Below are 18,581 nucleotides of genomic sequence, written 5' to 3'. Positions count from 1 at the left end.
AGGTAACAAAAAAAAAATAAAAATAAAAAAAAAATAAAATAAAATAAAATAAAAGACATCCTCGGAATAGAATACGCAATACAGCGAGGGAGGGACGGACGCGCAGCGCAGGACCCACAATCTGCATATTTATGCAACCAGCTCGTGCAGCACGGACTTTACACAGGGGAATATTACCGTACCCTGGAAAATCGAATTAGTAGCTTGCGAACAACGCACAGATTTTACGGAGCACGGGCAAGTTCAAAGGTAAATTGATACAAACAGAAACAAGAGCGTGGCGGTCACGTATTTTGTAATAGAAACAACACCGACAACAACAAAAAATGTACAACTCGATTAAGGCAGCAATTTAATTACCATACAGTATAAGATTAACCCGTTGCGTGTATGTTGGGTGAAACAGTGAGTGAGATGTCGTTCTCACGTCGAAGATTATCTTTCGTTCTTGTGATGTTTGTGCAACAAAGAAGAGTCCTCGGTTTTGAAGAAAAGATTTCAATAAAAATTTATAATGTTAGAGCTCATTTCGAAAGAGTTCCTATGGATATTTTAGACCCATTTACCATTAAAAAGTCAGGAAATGAATACGTGTGACCATCATTTTTTGAACAATAAAAACTGTTTCGAATATCATAGTCAAATGTTTGTATTGTATTGTATTCTTCTTCTTGCTTTTTTGTTTTTTTTTTTTCTTGTCGGATCCTGTAAAATCCATCCAATTTGGCAGGGAGCAGGCAAAGTGCCATAGAATAAAGCGAGATGGGTAAGGGGCGGGGGCGGAGCTGAGTAGCGATCCGCTAACTTGTGTACAAAATGAAAGTAATTTAGTCGGAAATGGCGGTATTAAAATTCAAAGAGGGACGCGTGGAAAATGTCCCGTGACATTGTACTCGCGCGGACTGGTGCTATCGAATGTAGAACAAGAGAGGAGCGGATAGAATAAGAGGGGAAACGGGAGCAAGAGGGGAGTTGAAATAATTGAAAATTCCACGGTGCCATGCGACACTCTGAGCAAACCCTGCGGAGTAACGGTGTTTGGTAATTCTATAGAAGCGTGTCCAGATTTGCTTTCCGGGAAGTCAAATGGCTCACCCTTAGCCGCCACCACTGTGCAGTCGTACCGGAGGAAAGTGAACCATGTGCCGAATAATATATAACCCAAACAACACTGAATTCCAAAGCTAAACAAAGAAGAAAATGTTCACGGAGTGAAGAAAAAAAAATATTCACTCAACGATATATCGAAGGTTAAACTTATTTTTATCCATGATGACTACTGGATCATTAGAAAGGGGGGTAAAACGGATGATTTCACCCTTTGTAACAATATTAAGAAAATTTATATCTGAGAAGAATATATGAAGTTATGGGAAACGAGTTGATCGTTCGATTACTGAATCGGTTCTGCTCAATTATCAAAAATTTTCGTAAGACATTTGGGCCTTTTTGACCATTCGATCATTCGTTCAATCGGAGTTTCGATCCATGTGACGTACTTTCCGTTCATTTTGAAAATCGATTTTGACGGTCGTAAAGGAGTTAGGGTAAAGCCTGACCAAAAATCAATCCCCATTATCCGAGCCATTATTCATTCGCGTCAACCTTTCCCTTTTGCCCAATAATAACTCAAGCGGTTGGCACTTATTCGGTATAATGCATTCATGACTCACGGGTAGCTGGCTGTTTCCCACTTTGTCGTGGGTAATGGGCCGAGCAGTAGCAGCACCACCAGCGCCAGGAGTGTCGGTACCGAAGGTATACCACCCCCTTTACCACCCGCTATAATTGGGTGGAAAGCTGGCAACAATAGACCAGTTCTCCCTCCGCGGCGGCAGCCTTCCAAGCCTTTCGAAAGCTTCTCTTCGATCTTTCTTTTTGCCGCAAAAGAGCTGAGATAGAGAAAGAGAGGGAGTGACTGAGTGGTTGGCACCCAGGTATCCGTAGACGCGCGTATAACATATGCGAGGTACCCGCTGTGCCCTGTGTACCGATTTCACCCCACAGCTGAAACTCCATTGGCTTTCCGATTTTTATCCAACTTGTGCGGAGCAAAGACACTGAGAAATAAATTTTCAACTTTTATCGATTTCAAGTTTTTTCCCTTGTGCGTCAAGAGCAATGTGAAAAAACGTTTAATAGAGTATTAGAAAAACCGAGCTTAGATGATACTGAAAAAATTAGTGTTTAGTTTGAAAAGGACAGTGATAACGTATCTCACAATCCGCTAACTCCCAATATTTGTTTCGTTTCGTATTTCCAATTCCGATTCCGATTCTGTACCTAGTCTTATTTCATATTTATTTCGTTCTATTTTCGAAAACCTGAGGTTCGAAAACGTAGAGAATTTGTTGAAATTAGAAAAAGTGATTTTCAACCAAAATCAACACCTTTCTTACATAACCAAAGGTCATGAAAAGTAAAAATATATTCGTTCTAAGAAAGGCCCCCACGCTGTCCAAAATGTCAACAGTTAAATTCTCGTCTCATGTCCTTAATTTCCAAGACTTCCCCCCTTCGTCACAATCGATGTCGAGAAACATATCTCTTCATTTATTCCGTTTCACCGTCAAAACACACGTTCAATTGTCAACGCCGAAAGCTTTTGAAGCACTGCAAACGTCTTTGAGACTTGCAATATAGGTGGAAAGTGGATGAGACGTAAAGATCTCAGGGTACAATATTTGAATTCGCGAACACGTCACTCACCCATACATGGAACTCGGATTGGCATTCGCCATTCATCACGCGGTGGATGGATCAATCATTCACTTTATCTCTTCCTCGCGGCTTACGTTATATATGTATAAATAATACACACATGTGTCGAGGAAACGGGGTCATCCACTCAATACCGCAACTGATAGGAGTGAAATTTCTCCACTGTCGTCTCAAGACAAGAATGTTCGCACCCCTGATATGACCCTGGACATTGCTGTTTCGCCAAAACCTGGCAACGCCTATCTTCTTTCATCCTCGGCATATAGAGGCATGCGAGGAACGGAGCAGTTTCTATTTACCTCGTGAAAGCCGCTTTCAATTCTACCCCGTCCACGTTCCGTCGCACTATATCAGTCCATAAACTCACCGGTCCCTCGATACAAGTCGAGCTCTGCACACATTACGTTTCGCATATCTGTTGTACCTACCTACCTACCTACCAGACACAGGTACACGGGTGTGCACATCCAATATATCTACCTCATACAGCGCGAAACCTCCGTCTTACAGAATCCTCGAGTCGACGACTAGAACATCCGTAGTGCACACCGCTGAATAGAGTCAGGATAAAGGTTTGCGCAAATAGAGCAATAGATTTTCCCACTGCAGACGCAGGTTGCGGACGAATGACTCGATATCGGGTCAACGGTGAGGATGAAAACGCGAAATATGGACTCGTCGGAAAGCCAGAACGATAAGGCATGTCGCAGATTTTTTATCCGAAGTCTTCGGAAATTACAAGTGACGGATGGATATTCCTGAGCAGTAGCTGTTGAGGGAATAATGAGAACTGATCGACACCATGCCAAGGTACGAACATCCATCCATTACTGTGATGCGCGACAATTGGCGAGGTACCTCTTGACGCCGCTAGTTCCCGGAGCGTGCATTGAACCCGTGATTTCCAGGGCACTTAGGAAGCTAATGCGCCATTACCGAGAATCCATCGATCCTCCACCGGAATTCATTGTACCGATAAGAGGGATACGGTGGATCTGATAAAGTAGACAAATAGGGCCTGCTGCACTGCAGACGTTTGGCGGAAGGAAGAAACGAGGCTTTCGAAAACGGACATTCTCGATAGGTTGGATTGATTACGCTGCCGAACCGTTTCAAGATTTCATCTGAACACCCGCCGAGAGGAACTTCTTCTTTCTCTTCTTCCGGATCAACGTATAAACGGAAACTCTTTCTTTGCCCGTGTTTCCCCGATGGTATAGACCGATAATCGAATACACCATGAGGTCATCATCAAGGCTACCCTATTCTGCTCGGTTAGGTACGAAAGAAAGGGACGATGGCTGATGCGCGCCTTTGGAAACGGTGATGGAAGCTCGGAAGTAAGGATAATACGAGTAGATCATTGATCTGTTTCCACCTTACGTAAGTAAACGTGGGTGCTGCGGACGCTTTGAAAGAAATGAAAAATGGAGCGACGGTGGCGGTTTGACGTGTCAGAGGTAGAAAACAGGCCAAAGAACTCGACGAAAAGGTAGTGTGAAAAAAATGTTGCCCCTTGAATTCTTAAAAACCCAGAAATTCCACACATTCTGAAAGAGAGTCTTCCTATCTAATCGAAACTGCTAGTTTGAGCTACACTGCTGCATTTTCATGTACTCCAGGTCTTCCGTTCGCAAGGTTCCAGCCTTGAGAAATCCCTTCAAGTTCGGTGCGTGTTCGTACAAAATTTTCGAACGCTCCAAAGATACCTCCTTCAGACGTTCAACTTCCCGCTGATCATCCTGTCTCTGTATCGCCTGCGTGAGGAGTACCTCTTCGGCGTGAAGTGCTCGCTGCTCATCTCGCACCGTCTTCAAATCCCGGCCATATTGAAGACCTTGGACAAAAAATCATCGAACAATCAGGGAAGCAGGTGTAAAACGTTTCTTATACATCTTCCGGGCAGATCTGCATCCGTGTTTCACTACCTCTTCGACGACGCTCGTCCGATTTTTCACTCTCCTTTTTATCCGCCGCCTCGGACTGCTCGACGAGGTACTTTCCGAAGGCTGCGTCGACGGCCAAAGACTTCGCCCTGCTCTCGGAAACTAGTACTTTTTGCCGTTCCATGTCAGCCAGCAGCTCTCTTTTAACGGCCTCTTTTCTCGCCGCAGCATCCTTCAGCTCCATGGCAACCTTGCTGTTCCACTCCTCGTCAAAGAGCTCGTTGACAATATCCTCCTTCTCGTTCCTCCTCGTCTCATCATCCAACATACGTCTGGCGGTCCGTTCCATAATTTCCTCTCTAACGTCTGACTTGCCAGCTTTGACAACGGCTCGATTCTTCTCCTCGGCCTCTTTTTTCGCTATGATTTTAGCCTGCCGACTGAACTCGTCCAGCAGTGCCTCCCGCTCCTTGGACTTCCACGTTTTCATCGCTCGAAAAAAGGCCTCCCTCTCTGCCTGGATCCTCGCGGTTTTCTCCTTCTTCTCCGATGCGGTATCCACGTCCTCGTTCCGAAGGACCTCGCTTATCTGCTCGACGATTTTACGCTCTCTGTGCCATTCCTCGGTCCGCTGACGCCGCATAGTTTCGTTCACTACGAGCTGATCCTGCAGCGCGTTTCGATACCTCATATTTTTATCGCGCTCAACGGCAGCCAGGTGCTGGTCGAACGCGTCGTCGTTGTACCATCGGGACCTCATAACGGATGTCTGATATTCTCGATACTTTTCATCGGCTCGAATCGCTTCACGTTCTCGCAATTGGACTTGAGCCGACTTCGCTGCGTAAGATGATTTCAACTGCGACTCGAGTTCCTTCAACTCGATGTTCTGGTCCCGGATCACCTGGCGATGCTTTAGCGCCCGAATTTCGTCGTCTGTTAAGATGGAACGTACATTTTTAACTCCCTATTGTTATCACCTGAATTTAAAATAACTAAGGTCCGATGGACAAGTTGGACACATATAGAGGAATGTGTACGAGACGCCCTCTTTGGATAACAAGCCTTCTATGGCCGACGCAAGCCGGCGTCACTTGTTTAAAACGATCTCCTGTCAATCTTTATTCGGATGAAACGGACGATCAACTTTGTAAAGGTACCGCACTGTTTTAATGCACGGCAGGACTCTGCCGGTTAAACAAAACTATGTATGAACGATTCTTACTTCTCCGTCTGACTAACTCCTCGGCGCGTATCTGCCTCTTCTCAACCTCTTTTGGAAGAAGTTCGGCAGCCTCCTGAGCCCGGAGAAGTTTGTCCTCGAGGATGGCCTCGTTACGCTCCCTGTGAAGACGACTCATAAAGTCCATCTGTTCACCCTTTTTCCCAATATTGACACGACATTGTTCTATCATCGCTTCGAAATTCCTTTGATTTATCTCATCGACTTCCTTCTGCGCTGCATCTGCCTTTTCTTTCGCTTTCAGTGCTTTGTCCATGTTTAATTTTGGGCGATCTCAAACGTACTCTGATAATCAATGGTTATGATTTTAGATTCATTAGACAATGGGGAAATTCGTTTCTGATATTCGCAACGATGTCAGATTGCTTCTAAATAACCTAAAAGCAAGTTCCACATCACCTCTGATACCTGACGCGAGATGAAGCCTAACCCATCCGTGAATCCATCATTTGCTTCAATTTTTTCGCAAAGAACCGATCGTATCTGTCATTGAGAACAAAAAACGCGAAAATTCTTCACATTCTTTGACGATAGCCTTCATGCGTCACCGAAAGAATCTCGAAAGATTCCTCATAAAGTGTGCAGCTGCTTTCACCATAAATCAAATATAAAGAGGCACGTCAAAATGACCTTTCCTCGTGTTTTCAGAATCGCGGGGAATTTTTTTCACAGGGATGACAATTAGTCAGAGATATAACCAAGGTGTTTTATACAACCGGGATTCAGGCTAGCCAAGTAAATTGGCAACTCGGTTTAATGGACGTTTGATGTATCGTTCTCCGTCACCCTGAAGGGAGGTTTACTCACCGCCTTACGGTCGGCAATATCCTCGCAGCCCTTATTAAGCCATAAGTCTTATTCTGCTCGCACTCTCGCAGCTCATTCGTGGCCGGATTTAACGGCGAATCGGTCGATATAATGTCGATAAAAACAAGTGAAGGAAAAATTGGCAAAGCTATTCGCAAAAACGTGCATCCAGTGTAACGGCGGCGCAATTTAACACCGGCGTTATGATCTCGTTGCTGCACTACAGGCAGAGACTGAATTATTCAAAAAGCATTCTCTCGGATTACGATACACATTTTTATCTGCTACTCTGCAGGCATATTTTTATCGGTCTCGATCAAGCCTGGCTTTTTTCAAATAAATTCTCAACCAATTGAACGAACCGAGTAAAGTAGAAACGAAAGAACGATTCGGGAATTTGTGAGAGGGTACACGTATTTGTGAATATTGTTCTGGCTTCTGCTTCAAGTCTATACTACGTTGCGTTGATGAAGTACGATGGAAAGAGGGCAGAAATACAGAAAGAGGGAAAGAGGGAGGATGAAATAAAGACGAAAAAGGGTGGCGGACTCCCTCTGGTTATCAATAGCAGCGGCTAGCCGGGAATCGAGACTCTCCCCCGTTCCAGCTGGCTATTATTATATATCTTGCGTATTTGTGATACCGAATAGACGCAATATCGAACACAACTTCGAATTTGATCCACGTATAGCGTGTCAGACAATATCTCGATAAATGATCGTCTCGATCCAAGAATTGCGAATAATAGTTGCTGGTCAACGTAAAATTGTTGAACACTCGCATCGAAATATCGCCCCACATTAAAAAAAAAACTAAAAAGACAAATAGTTATAAGGGTTTGGAAATGTCAAAAAATCGATAAATAAAAAAAAAATTTTCTATAATAGTACAACATGTTAAGAACATTTTCCCAAAGTTTCAAATCAATTTGAGTAAAAGTTTAGGAGAGAGAGCCTTTAGAAATTTCTATTTTTAGGCTCGACCGTATATCGTTCTTTTTGTAAAACCATATTTTCGAAGTCGGTGGACACGATTTCTCAGAAACTAATGCATCGATTTTATTGAAATTGTGCACACTTCTTCTAAATAGGGTTAACTAGTACGCGAAAGAAGATTTTTTTTTCTTTCTTCGTTCACAATTTATTTTACAAGAGAATATACATGGTGTGGATTTTACCAAAAATTGTAGTTATTTGCATAAAATTTTTTTTTTAATCATTCGTTCAAGTACAAGCTGTACTCGCCTACTAAAGAAAAATATTTGGTTTCCTGATTTCAGATAAAGCTAGCGTGAGTTATCACGTCCACCGCGAAAATATGGAATCACCGACAACAATATGATAAATTATATGAACTATCGTTTGAATATTGTTCTTCTTTTTTTTCCTCAAGCTTGAATAAAATAATTGATTGATTATATATTTTTGTTTTTTATATCAGAGCAAATATCCTTTTCGTTAACCTTGTAAACCCATGTAACCCCATTACGGCGTAACATCAAGAGATCGACAAAGTATTTCGCACAACATCTCTCCAACATCGCGTGCGATTTCCTTGGAATTTTCATTGTGTTCCAACACCAAAAACTTCCTCCCCAGTGGATAAGAATTCATTCGTCCATAGCGAGAGAAGGAACCCATCGTCGAATGAAATCGCGTCCTCGTATAATACAGCCGATCGGACACATGTTTTCGCGTCGGTTGATCGCGTCGTTTTTGACCTCGGAAGTCCGAGAGCGGACCACCCTTTTGTCCGTAGGAATCAACCCCTCGTCAATATAGATATAATGGGTGTACATACAAAGTGAGCCGTGTTTTCGGGTGTGCCGTAGTGACGGTCAGACGCGCAGGACAACGTGGCCGTGCGACAGGTTGCCAGCTCGGTTCTTCATCTTGACGAGGGTGAACCCAACCGACGTCAGGTTCACCTTCGAGGTACGAGTAGAACAGCCCCCCTTCACTCCGACGCTTTCACGAGTTTATAACGTAACCAACTTACTCGGGGACGTCACAAGGCGCCCGCAAGCTCTTCCTCTTGCAGGGGCTTACAAGTCTGTATTATGCACGATGTTGAATTATTGTGCGGGGATCGATTTCAGGTTATATACGATGTTATCGTTACTGGAAATATGATTGCAGCCCGCCGGGATGAACCTGTGATTTATTTTACAAAGGAATGGCACATAAGACGTGAAACATAATTAATCTACCGTTTAGATCGTTGTCTATTTATTTCACATCAACTTTATTAGTGATGTTTCGTATCAAGGCTTCTATGTTTTTTTATCATTTCGATAATTACATTCATACATCCATTCGCTCGATAGACAAATCGACGAATACTTTTGAACTGTAGTTAAGCTCCCAAAATGTCCGATATGTCAAAATATACAAAGGAGAGTAATTGTTTTTACATTCGAATGCGTAGAATCAAATCAACGACTTGGCTTTTCACGAAATTGTTGTCATTTAGTCGGCCACGTCCTCGCCTAAGCCTCACCTCCTCGCTCTCTATATATATGTGTGTGTACCATTCGTGTTTACCCTTACAAACGAAAACAGTAACGAATGCCTATGAGGTTCTCTATGATTGGTGATAGAATAAGAACATGAACTTGTTGTTTATACTTGAACGATGCGTTTGAGCTACTATATGATCGCTCGTAAGAGCGGTTTGTTCGAGATAAGATTACGACGCAAAGTAATAGATAGAGGTTAGGGAAAAAGTAATATACTCCGATTCCATTTTCAGTGTATAATTACACAGTGGTACAGGGTGGGGAGAGTGGAGACTTTTAATTTTCAAGTAAGAGTACCTCTGCAGCGGCCCAGTCCCCGGCACTTTAAGATCTTTAGAATTTAATTAAACTCAATCCCGAGCGGTTTATTAAGACCCGCAGAGATCACACCTTGGAGTAACAAAGAAGAATCCAGAAAGAAGAAATGAAAGAGAGAAAAAATGCTAATTTCAATATTTTCCATAGCTAAGCGACACAAGGTCCGTTCAACTTTAGGAAAACTAGCTTCAGCTCAAATTTCATTATCAATAAAATTTACGAAATTTGGAATAATAGGTACTTTACTTTGGAATACCTAGCATAGCGGAAACAGCACATTTGCGCAAAGAATAACTTTCTGTCACATTTTCTTGTGCATCGAACCGTAAGGAACTCCTTGCTAACACGCTTTTCCACTGATAGCCGGTCGGCGGAGAAGCTAGATTTAGTCGTGTAAGAGACGGTGAAGCGGAGGTAAGCGGAGGGGTAAAACTGTTTGGATATCTGGAGGGTTGGTGCTGGTAGTGGATGGTCTTACTGACGGACACGTCGGGCACACCTCTCGTCTGCTAGTCACGTCAGAGCTATTGATTTCCCAGTGATCCCGCGGCAAGGCTCTCTCTCTCTCACTCTCTCTCTCTCTCTCTTTCTCTCTCTATCCCTATCCCTCCTGCAGGCTCTCGCACCATTGTCCCGGACGAAAATTCAGAGCACCATAGTGGTTGGCAGGTGGATAGGCACCCAGGTTAGGTGCACCAACTTTGTCTGAGGCATGAGGAGACTTCGAGAAACGACATCCCGGTGATCCCTAAGCGACCCGGACTTAAGACAAGGTCATTTTCTCCCCAGCGCCATGCACCGCCGGGTAGCTTCCTCTTTCGTTTTTTAAACCCAAGATGCTCCTTTCCCTCATTTTTCCGCTCTCACCGACGGTTCCGTGACCGGAATTTCAACATTAGGGTAAACCCGCGTTATACATTATGTAAGGCAACGGACTCCGTAAACGATCAGGCCAGGAAGTGATTAGAACAACAGGCCTGATTTGGAACGTGAATTTTCGAATGTCAGATCAGTAATGAATGCACGATATTCGGGAGATTCATTGAGTTTGGTGCGTCCAATAACTGCACCGCAGTTTTACCATTTCAATGCTGCCCATATCGGTTCACCGAGTAATGAATTATCACCCAACCTTAAATTCCACCAACGGGAAATCACGTTTTGCAGTGCAATCTGTTTTGCTTTATTACCAGCCATTCACCAGCTCATGGTGGTCCGTAGCGATATTGGTGATGACGTGACTGCAGAATTTTCACATATGTATAATCAAAGACACGGAACGAATGCGCAAAGTAATTTCTCACCGCATTTGATTGTTAACATCGCGAATTCGATCCGAGATCAATGTGTTCATCATTGCCATATTCGAATTTTCTACTTCCCGAAAGAAGTTGTATCGGACAGTTCCGATTCCTCCTGCACTGAACCTCAAGTACCGAAGGAGGACGCGTTCATGCGAAGTGCCTATAACATCAAACTACTGGATCATAGGTAATCGGAGTAAAATAAAACAGGATATCAAGGGATCAGACGGGGGAAAATTCACCCATAAATCAAACGCGGAAGGAAGAAGAAGAATAAGAGGAAGAAGAAGAAGAAGAAGAACAAGATGAAGGAGAAGAAGAACTGGACTAAAGGAGAAGAGCCAAACTATGTACCCCGACCTCTCGCACTGTTTATCTCATATATAATGGAACTCTCTCCGCGAGGAGACTTTCCCATAGATCTTGCCGAGCAGCGGGACCAACGCAGGATAACAAGATTCTCTCCTATTCCCGCTCTCTGACACATGCTGCCGTACGCACAGGCGAACGCAGACTAACAGAGCACACACCCACTCACACACGTATCGTACCCTCACCTCGGAATACGCACTTTCGCAGATACGCGGAAGTGAGAAGAGCTAGCTGAATGGTGAGACCCTCAACCTTCCCTCACTTTCCTCTCTCTCTCTCCCTCTCTCTCTCTCTCTCTCTCTCTCTCTCTGCATCCACGTGTAACGGTGAAAATGTGGTTATAGAACACGTAGTAAATAACAGCCCACCATACCAACACTGTATAACCACCACCGCCGCCGCCGCTCCCGGCTTAGGTTTCCCCGCCATGACCAAGAGCTATCATAAATCTCCTGGCATGCAGTTGCGCGTATAACGTAAGCACCTCTCTTCCAATCCTCACTCATTACATTTTCATTTTCGTATATCGCACGATATCAGACCTTACACTTGGTTTCCAAATTCAAAGAGGGACCGCGTCATCCATGACCATGGTTACATATGGGATCGAACTGTTCATGGCAATCGAATTTCAAGTATGTCGCGATAACCAATACGACACTCGATGACTTCAATGGAAGACACGCTTCTCGACTATTCGTCTGCCATAATATCAACTGGTATCAATTATACACATGCCTTTTACCAATGTGAAAACACCGACGTCTGTGATTGACTCACCTGTAACTGATTCAGATTCAAACGGTGAAATATTTTTCAGAGTAAAGAAATGGAATGTCTGGTTCCCGTGAGAATATCGGATTGACCTCATTCTTGATATTCCAAGAGTATAATGACACCTCGGCCTGAGCACCGGGTCGGGTAGTAAAATGGTAGGTAGTTTCACCAGCCCATGCATTTTCAGGGTCTTATCTATAACCTATGTATCTTTTATACATTGCCCTGGAGAAAAAGCCGCGCTGAGTGGTGAAAAGAGGAAAAACGGGGAAGCTTGAAGTCGGATAGAGGGAGGAGAGGGTTGCAAAAAAGCGATAGTAAAATGTGTAAAGAAGTAAAGTGTCGGAGAAAAACATGTACAGTGTTTTGTTTCACTCGACCCTGGTGGGCCCGGCCTTTTCTTACACTCTCATGGAGTAGCTCGCTGGGGGTGTAGATATGGCGGCCACCCTGCATCACCCCATCGTTCTCAGAACTCCGGGTGTAACAGACGTCTGTTTATGAAAGTTGAGAAGGCGAAAGACAGGGAGAGTAACAAAGCAAAGAAGGAGGAGCTTGAGCACTTCCTCTTGTCCTCGAGTAAACCGATGCAGTATTCAAAGGAAATTTCGGACAAGGAACAAAATATGGTAGCGATCCTCCAACATTCTCGCGCGATTTTGGCAGTCATCGTCGCTTGCTTGTACAAATATCTCACGAGCAAACACGAGAAGAGACGACTGCACCGCGTGATTAGAATAACATTTGCATTATACGAGCTTGCAGTACAAACAACAACTATTCGCTTGCATGGCTAGATATGCTATTTGCACGCTTGGAGGAGGCGAAGAGGGGAAAGGATATGCAGCGCATTTAGTGCAGGTACCAATGCGATGTACCGGATCAGAGCTCGCCAGCATCTGCGTCAGCCGAGGGCGTACGGGGGTGCCTATTAATTTTGGATCTCGATGAACAACATCAGCGAACATACACCTGCACGAGATCAAAGCAATCTGTACACGATTATCTCGCGCGGAGCTTCCGGCGGCAGATACTCGGATGTATCAGAAGCACAATATCAAAGCCAAACCTGGAGCTACACCCTCTTTCTCCGTCGCAATGTTAGTTCAGAACTAATCTCCTCCAGCCTAGCCGTTCGATTTACACCCGCACTATGCTCCGTGTATGAATAACTATTCCACTAGAATGACGTGGAATGCGGTTTGCCACCGACGGCATACAGCCTGATGCAGATTTATATGCACTTTGACAGGGGGGGTCCATTGGATACAGATTTAATGGCTTTTCGATGCGATCCTCAACCTCCCAGCTTTCGAACCATAAAGATTTTTCCTGATGGATCTATGAGACGTAAACAAGAGGCAAAAACGTGTAACAAACTCTTTCCTTGCTCAGTTTAATAATTAATAACAACAAACACCGTGGCAGTCACATTTGCTTTTCCAACGAGGCTCGTTTCAAGTCACGAATGATGTTGATGGTATTTTTAAAAGACGAGTTAATCTCTTGCAGATTAACCAGGCGTTCTATCCGCACTCTTTTTAGTCTCTCGATCGCAGTGACGACGCTCCTTTTCTCATCGTCGGAAAAATTCCCCTCAATTTTATCTCGGACCTTGTTTTCGTCCGGGTTTTCACCTCTTTTAACGACGTTACGTTCAACCGATCGATATTTACCGCAACGAGGGGTGTTTATTTCGGCACACCTGAAATGGATCGATCCGTGAAGTCAGACCGGTCGATTCCTTACCAAAAATGTCTCTTCTAATGTCAATGCGTAAACTATCTATCGACCAAGTCGACTATCTATCGTTTACCCAGTGAGCAATGAATTCATTTCGACCCCTGAGGAAGATATTGCAGAACTACTTTTCCAAAACAAGCCATTTCTCCGAGGTAATTTAAGCAGCACTTTTGAAGATTCCCGTTGACTCCGCCTGGGTCTTTCCGACAGTCTTAGGCAACTGTCAGACATTTTACCCTCAGGAATTTGAACTTCGATATCACTTTTGAATATTATTTTTCGTCTTGACAGATTTTCTCATTCCGTTTTCATTTGCAAAGATTTACACAACGCGCATGGTATTTGTACTCGCGATATGTCAACGATAAATTTGGTCACCCAGAGGCTATAATAAACAGCAGAAAATAAAGTTTCATATTACCAAAAAATAAATGCCAACGCTTGACGCTCGAGCGAAATCACCAGAAGTTTCGATGTTTGATTCGCGTTTTGCGGTGTGAAATTTTTTCCTCGTTGTACGTAATATTGACGATGAAAATAAAAACCCGAGTTTCGATGTGGCGTGAAATTTGTTTTCCGTTACAATTCACCGTGTTCTCCATTTGTTTGTTCAAGTATTAAAATGAAAAAAAAAAAATCCTTTTTTCGATACATCGACACCACACGATGCATCAGCTGCAACGCCCCGAAGCATTGTACAAACACAAAATACAAAATAGTAAATGCGTTTCGCAGGGATTGAGTTTCGTTCCAATTAAATCGGAACACCGACTCTTTTTCGGCCCAAGTTGTAAACAAGAAGGTTTTACGTATCACGGAGTCAATAAGCGTCAATCAGGATCCAATCGCAGCGGTACAGATTTTCACCCCGTAATTCTCTGCCGTCGTACGTCGGCTTGTCGTTAAATAAAAAACGAAAAAACGAGATTAACAGAACAAAAAAACTACCTAAAATCAGCGCTTTTTGGACAAACAGAGGGAGAAAAAAAAAATATATATATATATATATAGAGAGAGAAACGTATTTTCTCCCCCGTCAAAAGAACAGGGAGAGAGAGAGAGAGAGAGAGAAGGAGAGTGAGAGAAAGAAAAAACGAGCAAACATTGATCCGGTTGTTTTTACCCGAATGCAGTCGGGTACCAGCATGCATTCACCTCACCAGGTACTATTATAAAGTTCAACGCGCCGTGACGCTGTTCAGTTTTAATTCGAGTTCAGGCTGCATCGGGTGCTCAAAGCAAATGAAAGGATTTCGTGCCCCTAACGCTCACCGGAGGCTCAGTTTTCGGTTCCCGTTTTTTTTTTTTTTTTTCTTCTTCTCTTTTACTCTCTCGTTTCTGGTATTTATTTACTGGAATGGCCCTTGTGCAGGTAAACGTAGTCGCTTTACGCACCTGTGATGGGGGACTTTAGTTCGTTTCATTTACAGTTTACAGTAGAGCTCTGAGGACTTTTCGAGGTTCGGTCTAATGGAACGAATTATTAAACGAGACTTTGAATGTTACAGTAACCGAAATCAATGAAGTCGACTTTGATTGAAACCATAACTTTATTAAAAATTGTCAAACCCCGCATTTTAGGTGAAATAGATTAAAGATGTTATATTGAAAAAAATTTATTTTCATGCTAAATCAGTAACATTTATCCAAACTCTTGATAAACTACAGTTTATTTTGTTCGTGAATGAAATTTGAATTCGTATCCTTCTGAATATTATTTTTTTTTTCCTTTGGCTTCTCTGCAGTTGATCATACGTACCTACTGATGTGCGCAAAATTATTATAGATATTGTATTTGATAAACTACCATACTTTTTGTTAACAAGAAACAAAAAATTACCCACATTATCAAAAATTGGAAATCGAATCGTTCGTAGAAAATTCAATTAGCAAAGAAAATGAACCCTGATTAAAATAATCGAACGAACAATACGATTTACGGTATAAAGAATTGAATAGAGACAGAAAAAAAAATGCAACCAATGAAAAAACTGACATGTATAATGCTGTGCGAAATTCCAGTCGGTTCATGAAACTTTCGCAGTTTTAACCCACACACATACACACACTTCAACAACAGCGCTTCGAGTTGTATTTTTTCCGTCCCGATTATCCAAAAATACTTCGAAAATAATCTCTATTAAAATTCGACCGTATAATCATTAATTCATTGATTTTATTTCTCACCTCTTACAAGTTAGTCAGTGAAATTTTCGTATTATTCATCGTTCGAGAATTGAAAAAAAAATGAGAAAACGCGTCTTAAGCACTTGAAATATATTAAAAAATAATCATAACGTTCGTTCAAGTTTTCGTAAAAATACACAGTATACGCAATGAAAATTTGATTCGTTGGCATGAAAATTCTCGTCAATCAAAAATCATCGATTCAAAATTCTTGACCCTGAAAAGTGAGCGGGGGTACCAAAAAAAAAAGGCGTACTTGAATTACGGTTCCGTGGGTAATCCTGGAAGAAGAGTCAGAGATTCGCGGAAACCTCCGTGACCTTTACGGTCTCCGATGGTCTTCCATGAACACAGAGTGGGGTCTAGACGAAGACGTATCAATCAGTAACAGTAGATGCAACGCGATCCGATCCAAGTAGCGTCTACCACTCGCGCCTCGAGACAATGGCTAGAAGAGATGTCCCGCAGAGGTCCTGGGAGACGATATCCAAGAATCGTGGCGATATATCACCCGTGGAAAGACATTTCTTGATCTCTCGCGGGCGAAAACAGCGGAAACGAAGAGAGAGAGAAAGAGCGATGAAGAAGGGGGGTCACCCCCCCCCCCCCCTCTCTCTCTCTCTCTCTCTCTCGAGAAAAGGATCACGGGAAAGAAAAAGTTCAAAGCTATTCTCGGCCCGGACTTCCTGCGCCAAAATGCGACGTGGGCCTAATTGATCGCGGGACTCGATTAGCCGTCACCTCGTACATCTCAATTTGTTACCTGCTGTTGGGTCAGGTCAGCAACGTCGCTGAGAGGACACCCTTGTTTTAAAAATATATTGCGAATTGTAACATGATTCAGTATTACGAAGAAACACTCGTTTCCATAATTTCGAAATATTTCAACGGGTTTTCGAAGGATTTTCAAATGGTTAATCAAATTTTATCACAAATAGTCAAAGTCATTTTTAAACCTGCGCCAGTCATGTGTTTTTTTTTCTTTCTTTCTTTCTTTCTTACTGCTAAAGTTTTAAAAAACTTAAAGAATCAGTTCGACATTTCTAATTGATGATCAGATAGTTTACATTATAACATTTTTAGTTGTTTAACGAATAGAAGTGTTTAATCATTGGAATACTCCCTAGGTACCGAGAAGCCCAAAAGTCAGACGTAACAACGTATTTCACAAAAATCAATGAATTCTGATCACGTCTGGTTTGAGGTTCAAATTTTTAGCTACTATTGCAGGATACGTCTTTGAATGATGTACAAATTACAGTTAAAACCTGAGTTGCATAACATAAAAAATAAGGAAAATGAATCGGATAATAATGAGGAATCAATTCGCATACGTCAATGATTCATACAAGCTATAATATAAATTTTGGTTAACAATAAGATGAAATCCGGAGTATCGAGTTCCAAGCAGAAGTTGAAAAAAAAACAACGAATATGTTTCTCGTAACGATAAGAAATCAATTATCCGAGAAGCGTGTAAAAGGATCTTCGAATGATGTTGCATATGAACAATTATATACGTTCCTCGTATGAAGAATCGGGCGATGCTTAATTAATTTGATAGTACAGTAAAGTTATGCTTTGAGTATGGATTCCGTATGGAAGTGGTTTTATTGGCTGGGCCAATATACCAGCCGCATCGATGCTATCAATCCAAAGAGTGATTAAATTTAACTGTGAGTAATTAAATTCTCTTAGAATAGAGAGGAAGAGAGGAGAGGAGAGGATCAGTTATTACGTTGGGTGCTGGCTCGATGCCTTAGTTTTTACGATTGAACATTAATTTCCCGAAGACATTATTCGAGCATTAAATCCCACGTTCTGTAAAGACACGGAAATGAAATACGGTTGGGCTCAAGATATTCCAGAGGATCGATGGCATCGAGATCTTATTTCGCAACCATTTCAAAGGATTTTTACCACATTTTTCACTTTCACACAGACTTCGCAAACTTAATATCAATCGGTACGAATAATTTGTCGGTCGTTTAAATAAGCAGCCTTATCGGCTGAAAAATAATTTCTTGAAAAAAAACTCGTCATCACTTTCTTACCGAAATTACATTTCCTCAAAAAAATAGTATCTTTGGAATTTTGGGATTTTTTTTTTTGGTCAGGCCCAGCCGATTAATATCAGTGAATTACGGAACCTTTGAAATTAAGAAGGACACGTGACCACGCGGTGCGGAAAACTTTGAAACCTCGTAGCAGTGACCGGGTGAATGATTGATGAAGGTAACTTCCAATAATTAACGAGATCATCGCCGAATCGGGTCAACATCACAGTGTAACGTGAGTATAAAGTTTATTCTCTCTATATCAGATTCGGGTATATAATCAATTTTCAAAGCCACTCGTCATCATCCCGCGTTTCACCGGATCCGGTGAATAATTCAATAAACTATCAGATAAGCAGAGGCTGACGGAATTCACTGAATACATGTATATTACGAAACGGAGAAAAAAAAAAAAAAAAAAAAAACGGCAAAACTAGAAAACCTAGTTTTCGATCGATCGGGTATCGCAAATTGAATTTTCGAAAGCGGCGGATGGGAATTGCCGACGGGCCGAGAAGTTTGAAAAGAAAAAGAAAATGTATGGATGAAAATACGAAACGATCCGCGCTGACTGGGTCCGGCTATACGAGGTTCACAAAATTGAGAAAATTTTTGCGGCAGTCCGGATACCGTAAAAGGCAAGTCACA

General features: G+C 42.4%; 1 protein-coding gene across 1 annotated transcript; it reads right to left on the bottom strand.

Annotated features, from left to right (window-relative positions):
• Window positions 1-4,304: 4,304 nt before the first annotated feature.
• LOC124177436 (meiosis-specific nuclear structural protein 1-like) lies at window positions 4,305-5,367 on the bottom strand. The gene is made up of 2 exons (XM_046559782.1): window positions 4,650-5,367; window positions 4,305-4,558 (listed from the first exon to the last, which is right to left on the bottom strand). The coding sequence occupies exons 1-2, from the start codon at window positions 5,365-5,367 to the stop codon at window positions 4,305-4,307; spliced, it is 972 nt and encodes a 323-aa protein (XP_046415738.1).
• Window positions 5,368-18,581: the final 13,214 nt, after the last annotated feature.

This window comes from Neodiprion fabricii, chromosome 3 (assembly GCF_021155785.1).
Source record: "Neodiprion fabricii isolate iyNeoFabr1 chromosome 3, iyNeoFabr1.1, whole genome shotgun sequence".
Lineage (NCBI taxonomy): Eukaryota > Metazoa > Arthropoda > Insecta > Hymenoptera > Diprionidae > Neodiprion > Neodiprion fabricii.
This window is presented reverse-complemented; position numbering and strand designations above follow the sequence as displayed.

What these genes read in the sequence shown, in the direction of transcription:
- LOC124177436 (XM_046559782.1), bottom strand. Translation starts at nt 5,367, where the DNA reads ATGAGGTCCCGATGGTACAACGACGACGCGTTCGACCAGCACCTGGCT. An exon ending in GGACGAGCGTCGTCGAAGAG is followed by an intron (nt 4,559 to 4,649) that starts GTAGTGAAACAC and finishes TTTTTGTCCAAG; the next exon opens with GTCTTCAATATGGCCGGGAT.